This window comes from Odocoileus virginianus, unplaced genomic scaffold, assembly GCF_023699985.2.
Source record: "Odocoileus virginianus isolate 20LAN1187 ecotype Illinois unplaced genomic scaffold, Ovbor_1.2 Unplaced_Scaffold_7, whole genome shotgun sequence".
NCBI lineage: Eukaryota > Metazoa > Chordata > Mammalia > Artiodactyla > Cervidae > Odocoileus > Odocoileus virginianus.
The window spans coordinates 22,189-37,329 of NW_027224269.1; the positions used below are offsets into that span (position 1 = coordinate 22,189).

General features: G+C 50.3%; 1 protein-coding gene across 1 annotated transcript; it reads right to left on the minus strand.

The window, feature by feature from the left end:
- Positions 1 to 7,588: 7,588 nt before the first annotated feature.
- Positions 7,589 to 8,335, minus strand: LOC110145872 (melanoma-associated antigen 9-like). Its single transcript, XM_020906366.2, has one exon. The coding sequence runs from the start codon at positions 8,330 to 8,332 to the stop codon at positions 7,589 to 7,591; it is 744 nt and encodes a 247-aa protein (XP_020762025.2). The 5' UTR covers positions 8,333 to 8,335.
- Positions 8,336 to 15,141: the final 6,806 nt, after the last annotated feature.

A 15,141-nucleotide genomic window follows, 5' to 3' on the forward strand; every position in this document is an offset into this window, starting at 1 on the left:
TCACTGAGAAAGTGGGCGTGGTAGAGGGGTTCTTAGCCTGACAGCCCGGCTTGGGGTCCCCAGTAATGGTAGAGTTGCATTCTATGGGACCATCTGTTCCGGGGTGTCTCCTCACTCAGGAGGGGGCCTCCTTGTCCCTTGAGAGAAGGCTGCAGTGACAGCACAGATGCTGGATGGAGGGTAGCTGCACCCATAGTAAACACTTGGTGTTTACTAAACTTCACTGTGTGGTGATTACTGTCAAAGCTGGGAAATGGACTCACACTGTTCTCTGTGTGTGGGGGGAGAGGTGATGCTTTGTATAAATGGTCGAACCAGGAAAGAATTCTTAACCTATAGGTGTCCTCTAGTTCCAATAGGTGTTCCTACTTTTCAGTCAGGGAAAGCAAGGGAATTTGAAATTAGAAAAGTATGAGATTATATAGATGCCAACTTTAAAAAACTGAAACAAGCAGAAAAGGATTCTGATCTGCAGAATGGTTTCCAGAGTGTCATGTGGATGCTGTATCGGAGCCAGAAGAGACAGCATCGCCTATGAGATGTTTAAAATTTCACTCACACTGAAAACTGTTTCTTGCTGAAATCTGGAAGCATCACATGGGTGAATGACACTACAATTGCAGTGAGGTTTACTCCACTAGAAAATAAGCAAGGAGGGAAACTAGCAAGGAGGGATGGAGTTCAAGCAAAAATCTTGCCATGTTGATATGATACATTTATAAATGGTGAAATGATCACTGACATAGTATTAGCTACCACCTCCATCTTGTCACATTTCTTTTTTGTGGTGAGAACATAGAGGTTCTACTCTCTTAGCAATAGTCAAGTATTTGATACAGAATTGTGAGCTATAAGCATCCTGCTGTACACTGGATCCCAAACTTGTTAGTATTATAAGTGGGGGCTAGTACCCTGTGAACAATCTCTCCCTATTTGCCCATCTCCTAATTCTTAGTAAACATCACTCTCTTCTCTGTTTCTCTGACCATTTTACTTTTACAATTTATTTTTATTTATTTTTTTAAATTTTTGGCCCTGCTGCTAAGCATGTGGGATCTTAGCTCTGAAACCAGGGATCAAATCCATGCTCCCTGCATTGGAAGTGTGGAGTCTTAGCCACTGGACTGCCAGGGAAGTCCCAGTTTGTCCTTTTTGGACTCCACATGTAAGTGATAACAAACTGTATTTATCTTTTTCTGTCTCACTTATTTTACTTAGCATAATGCCCTCAAGCTCCTTCCAAGTTGTTGCAAATGGCAGGATTTCCTTCTCTCACATGGCTGTATATTGAATATGTTGCATCTTCTTTATCCATTCATACACTGACAGACACTTAGGTTGTATCCATATTTTGGATATTGTGAACAATGCTGCAATAAATGTAGGAGTGAAGATATCTTTTTGATATCCTATTTTCATTTCCTTCTGATTATACACTCAGAAGTGGAATTGCTGGATCATATGGTAGCTTCCTTGATTGTATTCTCTGATGCACATAGTTTTTTTTTTTTTTTAATGAGGTCCAATTTATTTATGTCTTTCCTTTTTTTGACTCTGTTTTCGGTATCATATATATGAAATCATTACCATCTAAAATATTTCTAGATCTATAAATAAACACAGGATAGGAAGTACACATACAATTCTTTGCTCTGACCACCAAGAGGTCACAGAACCAAAGACCCTTAAGTATCAATGAGCACACTTAGTGTACAGATCGAGTTTTGTCAATATCATTTGACAATAAAAGGAACAAGGGCTCCATGGAAAAACTTATGATTCTAGAATTGGGACAGGAAAGATGGAAAATGAGCCTGGAGCATCTTTGTAGGGTGTGAAAAAAAAAAGTGCTCAAAAAATTTCAAAAAAGGAAGCAACATTTCAGGGGTATGACAAAGGTATATACAAAGGGAGCTGACAGGAAGAACTCCCAATAGCCAATCTGAGAACAATTTGAAAATAAAAGTATATAAAGTTGTATTGGATTTTAACCCAAAGTGCAGTATAAATACCATGAGTCCATACTGAGAAAAATAAACGATTTCTTAATTACACAAACAAGGATAGACAAATCTCCCACTGAGAAAGATTCCAGTTTATGCAGACACTCTCACTTCTACAAAGTGGAGCACAACTCCCCACCCCTGAAGCATGGACTGCACATCGTGACTTTCTTCCAAAGAGGACAGGCTGGAAAGGGGGCATAAACAATCACTTTATTGCATAGACACATGACAAGCACTACCTCAGCCAGATGATCAATGAGAGCACCATCAGTGGTCAATTGTGCTAATAGTATATACACTTGATATGATGTGCTGAGAATGGGATTTAACATCTGTAATATTCCTCCCCCAAACTCATAACCCCAGACTGCTGCTGCTGCTAAGTCGCATCAGTCATGTACAACTCTGTGCGAGCCCATAGATGGCAGCCCACCAGGCTCCCGTCCTTGGGATTCTCTAGGCAAGAATACTGAAGTGGGTTGCCATTTCCTTCTCCAGACTAGGCACGAGTAAAATATCAGGCAAATTCTAATTAAAGGACACTGTACAAAGCATCTACTGAGTACTCTTCAAAACTGTCAAGACCATCGAAAATAAAGAAATGTTAAAGCTAAGAGGAACCCAAGGAGACATTACAACTAAATCTTAGGGTGGTTTCCTCGCCAGGATCCTGGAGTGGGTAAAACCTATAAAAATCTGAGTAAAGTATGGGCTTTAGTTGACAATAAATAATGCACCAATACTTCCTCATTTCTTGTAATAAATGTATCATATTAATGTAAGATATTAGGAATAGGGGAAACTGGGTGAGGGCATATGAGAATTCCACTATTTTCACAAATATTATTCAAATCTTAAAGGATTACAAAGGAAAAGGTCAAAATAAAGTCTACTGACAGTTTCAAAATAAAAAAGACAAGGAAACTTACGGCAAAAGATGCTGAGTATGTTAAAAAAGGAAATAGAATGGAAACCAAACACAAGCACTGGGAACCTGTAAAGGTGAAACAACCCTTCCTAAATTATCTTCAGCTTTTCCTCTCCCTTAACCTCCAGTCCCATATAATAAACTAACCAGGCCTCTTCCACCACAGAAACATCTCTGGATCCAATTTTTCTCAAGCCCCACAAACACTGCCCTGATCCAAACTCATAGATGTTTTGCCTGGATATGGCAAGAGCCACTAACCGAGGCCAGGTGTAGACCTGGAACCCTGTACTTGCTCAAAAACCACTTTAAGACGTCTGCCAGTGTTATTTGCCACAGAAGTCTGTCAAGATCCAGGAAGGGGCCAGTGTCTTGTCAAAGATACAACGGTTCAGAGCAAATCTTTAGCTTGGTGTACATCTCAGCATGCTCAGTCGCTCAGTGGTGTCTGACTCTTTGCCACCCTATGGACTGTAGCCACCACCCTGCCCCTGGCTCCTCTGTCCATGGGATTTCCCAGGCAAGAATACTGGAATGGCCTGCCATTTTCTCCTCGAGAGTATCTTCCCACCCAGGGATCGAACCTGTGTCTCCCACATTTCAGGCAGATTCTTTAACACTGAGCCTCTAGGGAAGCCATGAGGAAACACAGGGACTTCACAAAGGAGCAGAACATTCACTGAGAATCCTTAAGCCAGGGATGGCACCAGTCCAAAATCTGTGATGCCCTGGGCAAGATCAGCTTGGGAACATGGTGGTGTGTTTCTACACAGAGACTGCTGCTGAAGATGCTGGATCCTGGAAATGACCTCCATATAAGTCGGTTGGGGGGGGCAGTTTGGGCCCCCTAGCAGCCAAAGGCCTGAGGTTCTTATGTACCCAGAGCAAGAACCCAACCAAACCTAGCAGTCATGTTCAATAAGGCGCATGAGGAGTACCTGTTATGATAGCTGTCATGTATCCATCCTGGAGTGTCCCCTGGGGCTGTGGTCCAGGAATTGGCCCCAGAGCATGGATGTCCTCATGGAGGCCAGGGCAGCAGCTCACCTGCAGTGGCATCTGCTCCCCCTTCCCTCTCCCAGCCAGGTCAAATGGGATCTCCAGAGGCTCACTGTTTCCACCTCTATGGGGCGGCCAACCCTCTTTGAAGCCTGCACCCCTGGGACCTGGTTACTTTCCAAATTCTCATTGGAGTCTGGTGCCTCTCAAACCTAGGAGAATGTCCTGGGTACCAACCTTGCCATCTGCTAGAGCCTTTCCTCTGCTCAAACGGCCTGACTGGCTCCTAGCTAGCTCTGTGGATCTGTGGATGGCTGATCAGACAACCCTCTGCCTCTCACACTCAGGCTCAAAAGCTAGGACCTCACAGTCACATTCACAAGACTCTGAGTTTCCTCCAACATATGGTATTCCACAGGGAATGGTCTAATACACTTCAGGATCATAGACATGTGCCCTGCACTTCTATGGCAATGAATACTACTGAGCCACGATGATATTGCCCAGACGCTGTGTCAAGTCCTGCCAGCTCCACCTGAAGCACCGTGGAAAGGGATGCTACTGAAAGGTTGTTGCTGAATCACACAAAGACGCTAGGGTTCTTGGCCTCCGGAGGAGAAGAATTCAATCCGGGGCCAGAGACAAGGCTGGATCACTCAGAGTTTTGTGTAATAAAGTTTTATTAAAGTATAAAGGAGATAGAGAAAACTTCTGACATAGTTTTCAGAAGGGAGTAGAAAGAGTACCCCCTTGCTAGTCTTAGCACTGGAATTATATACTCTCAAATTAGTTATTACAGTGAATCAAAAGAATGTCTGGAGGTTGTAAAGACCTCACCAGACCTACTCCCATAATTTACAATTTGAGATAACAGAATTAGCCAGAAGGTTTTTTTTTAGAGACTGTCCTCAAGCAGGATACATTATTGTTATATAATCCTAAGGAATGTAGAGGGGGAAAAAAAAGTTTGTCCTTTCTTCCTCCTTGAGAATTCCAGACCCCTCTCTCCATGGGGACCCCTAGACTTCTTATCAACCTGCCTAGGAATTGACTCTCTCACTACCTTGGGACTTCCAGATAAAGATACACACATGAAGTCATCAGGACCAGGGCCTAAGTGGCTCTGAGTGGGAGGCAGCAGGACAAATCCCAAGACCAGGTTACGGGGGAGAGGGGATGCTGTGGGAAGCAGGGCTGGGTGGCCTCGGGACTGGGCCCCACGAGTAAGATGTCTCCAACCCCAACAGGGAATTTTGGCAGCTGGCTGCTGCCCTCCTGATGGAGACTGAGCACAGCCCCAAGGGGGCTGACAGTGCAGCTCAGGGGGGGCAGGGGGAGTGTGACTGTGGGTGTGGCAGGAGGAATTCCTGTAGCCAGCTCCCTGTGGGGCAGCCTCTCTCAAAGGTCAGAGGTGCAGGACTTTAGTCTCTGGGAGAGGAACCATGCTCGGAGTGGTCTGTGTCTGTGTGTTGTCCTGGCTTGAGGATTAACCCCCTGGGCCTGTGTCCCTTCAAAACAAATGGTCCTGACAAAAATGCTTCTGCTTAAAATTCATTGGCTACAGGCCATCACATGACCATTCCTAAGTGAAGAGGCCTGGCAGGTTCGTGTCCCCATGTGTACAGGGGGAGAGGAAGACAAAGGTGACTGAACACCTGACACCTCTTCAATTCCACACTGCCTAGCAGATGCTCAACAAAGAACAGTGGTTAGAATTTATAATGACAAAATCTCCTTTGTTTTGGAGAGGAGAGTCTGAGTAGGTCACATGGGTCTTGAAATTCTCCACCTTTTCCAAGTGTCCACTGACTATCTGGCAGGTGCCACATATGTGACTAGAATCACATCTGTTCCCGTTGTTCTCTGGCATTCAGCAGGGAAAGCTGCCCCTTCAGCCCCCTCCACCCATCTGCACCCCTCACTGCAGTGACCTCACCACCTCATTAGGCCCGGAAGTCGCTCCTGCCTTTTGATGCCAGGCACAGCGTTAACCTGTGAGTTCCTCTGTTGCCTCCACACTTCTCAACCTGCCTGAACCCAGGGAGGGTGGCAGATGTTACATCTTTACTGGTGAGTACTTATTTCTAGTGTTATTCAGATCGCAGACTGTCCCTCTTTCCTCTGGAAATTTTTTTGTTTTCAAGACACCTCAGCTTGATTGGCAGCTCAACAGGAAACAGAATAGAAAACCAGTCAAAATTGCTGCTCTGAGTGTTTTCCTCTTGGAGGATATATTATTCAGTTTGGGCGTTGTGTGTGCTTGAGGGTAGGGAACAGTGTCTTTCCCAGCTGCAAAGCTTGTTCCCACGATTCCAGTCACCCAGCATGTCCTGTCCACATTTGCAGCTTCTCTTCACACATTTCTTCCCACTGAAATCTAGAACATGCTCACAACTGGCCAAAATAAAGTCCAGATGACAAAATAAATTGTCATTTAAATGTACTTGGTAATCAGCTTTCCCAGGGCAGAGAGGATGGCTAGTGTAGGGAATACAGGGCCATACTTCAAAGCAACATTCACATTTCTCCAGGATTCTGAGCAGATGGTGGGGCAGTGGTAGAAAACACCTCCTTTGCCCCTGTGGTCAACAGCAATGCTTCAAGGGCCAGGAAGAACCCCTTCCTTCCTGCCTCAGAAAGAGATCTCTCTGGGCTTTATCCAAGATGCAAAAGGACACCTCACAGTAATGATTTATTTCAGACCTTCCCATCAACCTCATCACACATTGCCTGTAAGTCTGAGGGCTGCCACCAACCAGCCTCATCATGATCACCTCCCACAGAAGGAACCCAGCTTTCCAAAGCCCCAAACAGCCCTGGCTCAGGCACTGACACTTGAGTGCTCCTCCTGGAGCCCCACCACCCCTTGTGTTGCCTTGTTGTGTGGGACTAGAAGACATCTCTCCATCTTCCTCATGTGACTGCAGCTCCTACACCATCGCTCTAGGTGTGGGGGGTGTTCTGCTTCTCCTACTGTCCCCACTGCTAACACGGCCTTCCACAGAGCAGAGGCTCCATAAAGGTCTTCGGAATAAATGTGCCAGTGAACAGGGAGCTCAGATGAACTGTCTGCTACTTTCTTAAATAACCCAGGCAAATCCAAATAAACAGAGATCATTTAGTTTTGGAGAATGGCACACAAGAAGGGCAAAAGCATGAATTCACTACAATTACTTTTATCATCTAATTCTTCCCCCATCAATACTACTGCTCAGTAAGCTCACGTTTCCAAAACAGTCCTAATTCCAATTCCATTGTATTCTGTTCAGGACCACAAAACAAAATGGAAAACTTCCCAATCTCTTTTATAAAACAGCAAAACTTTTGTTCTTCAACCGGGTAAGCATAAACACATTATGATCAATGTCATTCACAAAGCTGAGACACTGAAGTTTATTTAGGCTTCCATTAAAACAATTCAAGCTTGACAATTTTCTAAAGGAAACAAATGAATCTGCCTGTCATCATAAGGAACAGGAACTCAAAGACACTACACACTGGTTCCCCCAACTGGCCTGGGCCCTCTCTTCTGAGAAGGCTGACTACCCCCTCTTCAATCACAGAGGGAAGGATCAATCTGGCTGCTGCTCTGGCTCAGGCCTCCTTGTCCTTCCTCCTCCCTTGCAGCCTCTGCAAACTGGAGCAGGAAGGACCTTCAAGCCCTTTGTCTGACCCTGAGCACAAATGCCATGACTTTCCACTTGCTGGTCTCTGCATAGGCCCGGGGACCCCACAGGAACTTGTAGTGAGCAGGATCACTGTCAGGCACCTGCCGGTACTCCAGGTATCCCTCCTGCACCCACACTTGGGACAGCAGCTCCTTGGGCTCCCCAAAGATGGAGTGCTCCCTCCCAACACACACCCCCATCCTGCTGAGTGCTCCCCAGACCACCTCCTCAGGGGTGGGGTCTCCATTCCTCATGATCAGGCTGAGGACCAGCACCAGGAGGCCGGCCTTGGGCAGGCCCTGCCCACCGCTCAGCATCACATCACAGGTGAGGCCCAGGGCAGGGATCATAGCGTAGGTGTCCACCCTGGGGTATACCACCGTCACCTCCACGCCAAAGACCAGCTGCAGGCACTCCGAGGCTTGTCTGAAGATCACCGGGAAGTGCTCCTGGTTATCCTTGAGGACCTTCTCCAACATTTCTGCCTGGGAGGTCTGTTCCTTGGCTCGATACTTGAGGAGCAGGAAGTTCATCAGGTTAGTTATCATCTCCTTCAGAGCTTCCTGGGGCAAGGCCTCCCCAGGGGCTGAGGAGGACACTGTGGGGGAGGAGGCTGAGGGGGATGCAGCTTCCCCCACCTCAGCCTCCAAGAGCTGCACCTCCACTGGGCCCTGGGCCTTGCCTGGGCCCTGAAGGTCTTCCTCAGGCTTGCTCAGCTCACTCATCTCCATCAGGAGCATGATGCCTGTGATCAAACCCGATAGGAGTGAGACAGGGGGACAGATGGGGACCACGGGGCTTAGGGGAGGAGGGCGTGTGAATGGCCTGGGCTGAGAACTGCACTGCCCCTGTGGTCAGTGCATAGAGGCCAGGCAGGACATGAGGAGCAGCTGAGGACCAAGCATCTCCCCAGGCTAGAACCCACAGGAGGCCCTGGCAGTCTGATATAGGCCAGTTACAGGTCTCCCTTTGAGGGGTTCACTCAGACCTCACAGGGGTGCTTATCCTGGGTGGCCAGTCCCCTGGCTACCTGAAGGAAGAAGTGAAGTGGCTCCCCAGGGTAAAGTCAGCACAGCCCGAGATTTCTAGCACTGACAGAGTGGGGGCAATTAGGGCCTTCTGGGGTCCCCTCTATTCTGGGATGGGGAGCCCCACTCAGGGCACCCTCCTCACCTTCACTCCTGATACTGCCTGGACCTCCTCTGCTCTCTGACCTCAGGACATGGGCCTCAGACCTCCGCCTTTGCCTCCTGGGCCCTGGAGCTCCTGTGAGAGAAATTATGGGGACACCTTAGGGGTAGAGTGTGGTACAGCCCTGGGTCTTTTGTGCTGGAAGGAGGGGTGGACTCTGTGAGGGCCCCCAGTTGTGGGGTGGGAAGTCCCCCCGGGGCTCCCTTGTAGTTCTCCCCTTCCCCCTGGCACGGCCTGGACCCTCCCCTTTGGGGGTCTGCAGGGTAACTCAGAACAAGATCCGTGTCTGTACAGAAAGCACTGAGGGGCCCCACATGTGGCCACACCTGCCCAGGGCCTCTCGGGGGTTCTAGGCTGGGGAGATGCTTGGTCCTCAGCTGCTCCTCATGTCCCACCTGGCCTCCAAGCACTGACCACTGGGCAGGCATCTGCTCAGTCCGGGGAGTCCAGCCTCTGCCAGCCAGAAGCCTCTGCCCTCCGCCCAAAAACCTCACATCCCAAGGTACTTAAGCCAGATGTCAAAAACCCTCTCACCCTGCTCACCCCGATCTAAGACCTCCAAGAGCCCCCACAAGGGCCAGGATCCCTCCCTTCGTGTTGGGGGTCTAACCGCCTCAGTCCTTCCTCGCGTGGAGCCTGGACTTCAGCAGCACCCGGGACTGTCCGGTCCGCCATTTTGAGACCCTGCAGCTCTCACGAGGTCCTCAGTCTCTCTGAGACCGGCATGCCAGGAAGTCAGACAGGCCGAGTATGCTTTTCTTTACCCCAAGGGCTTCCAGAGCCAACTACAGGGGTGGGGATCTGTGGGGTTCTGTCGGTCCTCCCGCAGGGACCCCTCAGTCCTCCTTCAGGCACCTCACCTTGCCTCCGCGCAGGACCTGGATTCTTGCCTCTCCGCAACTGAAGCCCCGCCCCTTATACCAGGACCCCAGTCTCTTGAAGACCCGGATGTCAGGAAGTCAGCTGCATGCCTGTGGCGCTCATCCTGCCCCCACGGTTGCCCTGGACTGAAAAAAGAGATGGGCTTCTCTGAGGTCTCCTCTGATTAGGGTCCAGTGTCCTCTAGTCCCTCCTCAGGGTCCTCAATTTGACACCTTGCAGGACCTGGGAATCAGCTCCCCTGAGGCTCTGCCCCATATGCGAGGTCCCCAGTCTGAGACCCGGATAACAGGAAGTCCGCCCCCATACCAGGTCTCCAGTCTGAATCCCAGGTGTCCGGAAGTCTGCCTTCTGCACCAGGTCCCCAGTCTGAGACCTGGATGTCAGGAAGTGAGACCATGCATGTTAGGCTCATCCTACCCCAGGATCGCCAAGGACCAATAGCAGCTACAGGCTTCTTTTAGGTCTCCTCTGACTTGGGTCCAGGATCCCCTCAGTCCTCCCTCAAGGTCCTCATCTTGAAACCCTAGAGGAGCTGGGCTTCTTCCCTCTGCTCACCTGAGGACACGCCCCCTCTCCCAGGTCCCCAGTTTCTCTGAGACCTGGATGCCAGGAAATGCAGCATGTGCTCATCCACCCTCTGTGCTCCCTGAGCCTTGATGTGAGGGTCCTACCTCTGGTCAACACAAGGGGCATCCCCAGATCTGCCAGGGCTCAAGATGAGGTCCCTGAGGGAGGATATAAGGAACCCCACAGATCCCTACCCCTGCTGTCAGCCCTGGGCCACCCTGGTGGTGGGATGAGCACTTGGCAGCCTGTTCTGACTTCCGCATCTGTGTCTCAGATACATTAGGCAACTGTCAGAAGGGGCAGGGCCTCAACTGGGCAGAGGGGAAGATCTTAGTTCTTTGGAGGGTCAAGGTGAGGATGCTGAGGGAGGACTGAGGGGACCCTGAACCCCAGAGCAGAGTGGGCTCTGGGAGGACATAGGGTGGATGAACATATGCTGCATTTCCTGACACTCAGGTCTCAGAGAGACTGGGAATCTGGTATAGGGAGTGTAATTCCTGACATTCCAGGTCTCAGAGAGACTGGGATCCTGGTATAAGGGCTGGGACCTTAGTAGTGGACAGGAGAGAATCCGTCCTGAGGGAGGACTGAAGGGACCCTGAGGAAGGACTGTCAGAAGCCCACAGATCCCCGCCCCTTTTGTTGACCCTGGGAGCTCCTAGGGTGAGAAGAGCACACTAGGCCTGTCCTGACTTCCTGACATCAGGGTCTATGAGAGACTGGGGACTTGGTGTGAGGAGCAGTGGCTTAGGCGGGGAGAGGACAAAGCCCAGGTGAGTTGGCTCTTCCCATCAGGTGGCCAAAGTATTGGAGCTTCAGCTTTAACACCAGTGCTTCCAATGGGTATCAGGGTTGATTTCCTTTAGGATTCACTGGCTTGATCTCCTTGCTGTCCAAGGGCTCTCAAGAGTCTTCTCCAGCACCACAGTAGTACTATTTTATACATAGTAGTGTGTATCTGTTAATCCCAAACTCCTAATTTATCCCTTCCCCTGCTTTTCCCTTTGGTAACCATAATTTTGTTCTGAGTCTTTCTGCTTTGTAAATAATTTCATTTGTATCATCTTTTTAGACTGTGTGTTGTGTGTGTGTGTGTGTGTGTGTGTGTGTGTGTGTGTGTGTGTGCATGTGTGTGTGTCTGTCTGTCTGTGTGTCTGTGTGTGTATGCCACATCTTCTTTATCCAGTCATCTGTCAATGGACATTTAGGTTGCTTCCATATCTTGGCTGTTGTAAATAGTGCTGCAATGAACATTGGGGTGCATGTATCTTTTCAAACTAGAGTTTTTGTCCTTTCCAGGTATATATTCAGGAGTGGGATTGCTGGATCATATGGTAGTTCTGTTTGTAGTTGTTTAAGGAACCTCCATACTGTTCTTCATATTGAGTGTACCAATTTACTTTTCCACCAACAGTGTACAAGGGTTCTCTTTTCTATGCACCCTCTCTAGCATTTAGTCTTTGTAGGTTTTTTGATGGTGGCCATTCTTTCCAGTGTAAGGTGATACTTCATTGGAGTTTTGATTTGCATTTGTCTGATAATTAAGAATGTTGAGCATCTTTTCATGTGCCTTTGGCATCTGTGTCTTTGGAGAAAGGGTCTCCTTTGGAGAAAAGTTTTCATGTCAGGGTCACACAGGCTGGGTGGCTCAAACTACAAACTGTGTTGGTTCAGGAAGCCAGCAACCAATGTGGAGGGGTCAGCTGATGTTGGCTCTTGTGAGGGCTGTGGAGAGAGTCTGTCCCATCTCTCCCCTCTCACTTCCAGGGCATTTCTGGCCATGGTGGGTGTGCCTGGGCTTGGGCTTCCTCTTCACCCGGAGTTGTCCCATGTGCTCGTCTGTCTCTAAATGCGTCATTTGTATGGGGACAGCCATCCTGTTAGAGGAGGGTCCATCCTAATGAGCTCACTTGATCTCCATCAGCTCTGTGAAGACCTTTCCTTTGTCTATAAGGTCACACTGAGGTACTTGGGATTGAGACTCCAGCACCTGAACTGAAGGGACATGATGTGACTCCTCACACCCTACAAACACTCTGAAGTAGGAACACACTGGAATGTTCCAAGGATGGAAGGATGGCCTTCATAGCTACCACGGGTGAATCTAGGGTGCTGGATAGGAGCCAGCTGGCTAGATAGCAGCAGGCTGCTGGGGTAGGAGCCAGATCATGTGGGACCTTGTGGGCCTGTCTGTTGTGCTTGGGGAAGGGAAGGCCCAGGAGGCCCTAGACTGGGTGCCTCTGGGACCATGTCCCCATCCTCATAGTCACACGGAAATGGAGGCTTCCAGCTAGAGATGCTGAGAATCTACTGAGGTTCAGGCCTGCGGCTCTGCTCCCCTGCCTTCACCCCACTCCAGTAAACAGGGACCCCCCCTCCAGATACAAGGGAAGAAGTGAGGAAAGAGGTGCATGTGGTCAGGTCCCCTGTACTCATGGGATATCTCTCTATCCCTGGCACCTCCTCAGCCTTGGAAAGATGTGAGAGTAACCTAGTGGGTTATTTGAGGTTTGAATTCGGTAATCCCTGTGTAGTGCCATTCCAGTGCACCTGTCCCAGTAGTTCCTGCTCTCCTTAATTCTTTCTCTAGGCTCTAGGTGGGGGCTGGGGCATCTACTGATAGTGGAGGCAGTGGTGTGGGAAGGGCTGCAAGGAAGGTGATTCCCAAAGGCATGGGGAAGACACCTGGCAGGGCCATCCAGGGCCAAGGCCAGATTGGTTAGCACAGATCTGCGCTCAGCAGGCCTGGACTAAGATGGGAGCTCTGCAGAGCATGAGCAGGGATGGGGCCAGGGAGTTGAGAAGTACAGTGGGGGCAGTGGTGGGGCGGGGGGAAGCCAAGCCCAGGACTGTGCCTGTCTGTGCTGGGAGAGGACCAGAGCCTGGCCACTGGGCTGTGAAGCCAGGGGGCTTGCCCTCCCTCCTCAGTGCTCCCAGGGTTTCAGGGCCCTCTGTCTTAGAGCTCACCATGTGCCTCTCTCCCGCTGTCCCGCCCTCCTTCCTGACCTCCTCACAGACTGCATGTGATGGATGGGTCCTCTGGGTTGCCAACCCCCGTCAGTGGACAGTGTGGAGATGGATGGAAGGAGCCAGCCCTCTGTGATGAAACCCCGCTGCCCCCCACCCCCCCACCCCCGCATTCTGTGTCAGCAGGCTTAGAGACCTTTGAGAGAGGCTGCCCCACAGGGAGCTGGCTACAGGAATTCCACCCACCCCTCACAGAGATCCACACCCCACTCCTGAGCTGCACTGTCAGCCCCCTTGGGGCTGTGCTCAGTCTCCATCAGGAGGGCAGTAGCCAGCTGCCAAAGTTCCCTGTTGGGGTTGGGGGCATCTGGGGCCCAGCCCTGAGGCTCCCATCCCTGCTGCCCACAACACCCCCTCCCCCTGGAACCTGCCTTGGGATTTGTCCTGCCTGCCCCCCACTCAGAGTGGCTTAGGCCCAGGTCCTGATGACCTCTGGAAGTCTTTATCTGGAAGTCCCAGAGTAGCATCCCCTTCCATGGTGCTTTAGGTGGAGCCAGCAGGACTTGATGCAGACCCTGGGCGAATCTCCTCGTGGTGAGTCAGTAGTAATCATTGCCATGGAAGTGCAGGGCACATGTTAATGATCCTGAGATGTATCAGACCATTCCCTGTGGAATCCCACATGTTGGAGTAAACTCAGGGTCTTGTGAATGTGACTGTGAGGTCCTGGCTTTTGAGCCTGAGTGTGAGAGGCAGAGGGGTGTCTGGTCAGCCACCCGTGCAGCCAGCTAGGACTTCGGTGTCCCTAGTTGGACTGTTTGAGCAGAGGACAGTCTCTAGCCAATGGCTGGGACGACGCTCTCCCAGGCGCCAGAGGCCCCAGACTTCAATGAGGATTCAGAAAGTAACCTAGCAGGAGAAGGCTTGGGGGTCACAGGGGTGCAGGCTGCAAAGGGGGTCAGTGCCCCATAGAGGTGGAAGCAGCAAGTCCCTGGAGATCTCATCAGACCTGCCCAGGGCTGGCTGGGAGAGGGAGTGGGGAGCAGATGCCACTGCAGGTGAGCTGCTGCCCCGGCCTCCATGAGGACATCTGTGCTCTGGGGCCAAGGCTGAGACTATAGCCCCACGGGACACTCCAGGATGATGTATATGTGGCAGCTCTCATGGCAGGTACTCCTCATGCACCTTATGGGATATGACTGTTAGGTGTGGTTGGGTTTTTGCTCTGGGTACATAAGAACTTCAGGCCTTTGGCTGCTAGGAGGCCCAAACTGCACTGTCCCCACCAACTTATCTGGAAGTCATTTCCAGGATCCAGCATCTTTAGCAGCAGCCTCTGTGTGGAAACACACCACCATGTTCCCAAGCTGATCTTGCCCAGGGCATCACAGATTGGACAGGTGCCTCCCCTGGGTTAAGGATTCTCAGTGAATGTTCTGCTCCTCTGTGAAGACCTCTATGTTTCGTTGTGGATTCTCTGGAGGCTCAGTGTTAATAATCTGCCTGCGTGTGGGAGACACAAGTTCGATTCCTGTGTGGGAAGATACTCTTGAGGAGGAAATGGCAGCCCACTGCAGTATTCTTGCCTGGGAAATCCCATGGACAGAGGAGCACGGAGGGGTGGGGCTACAGCACATGGGGTCGCAAAGAGTCAGACACCACTGAACGACTGAGCATGCTGAGATGTACACCAAGCTAAAGGTTTGCTCTGGACCCTTGTAACTTTGGCAAGACACTGGCCCCTGCCTGGATCTTGACAGATTTCTTCTGTGGCAAACACCGGCAGACATCTTAAAGTGGTTTTTGAGCAAGTACAGGGTTCCAGGTCTACACCTGGCCTTGGTTGGTGGCTCTTGCCATATACAGGCAAAACATCTATGGGGATGGATCAGGGCAGTGTTTGTGGGGCTTGAGAAAAAAGTGGATCCAGAGA

What these genes read in the sequence shown, in the direction of transcription:
- LOC110145872 (XM_020906366.2), bottom strand. Translation starts at nt 8,332, where the DNA reads ATGGAGATGAGTGAGCTGAGCAAGCCTGAGGAAGACCTTCAGGGCCCA.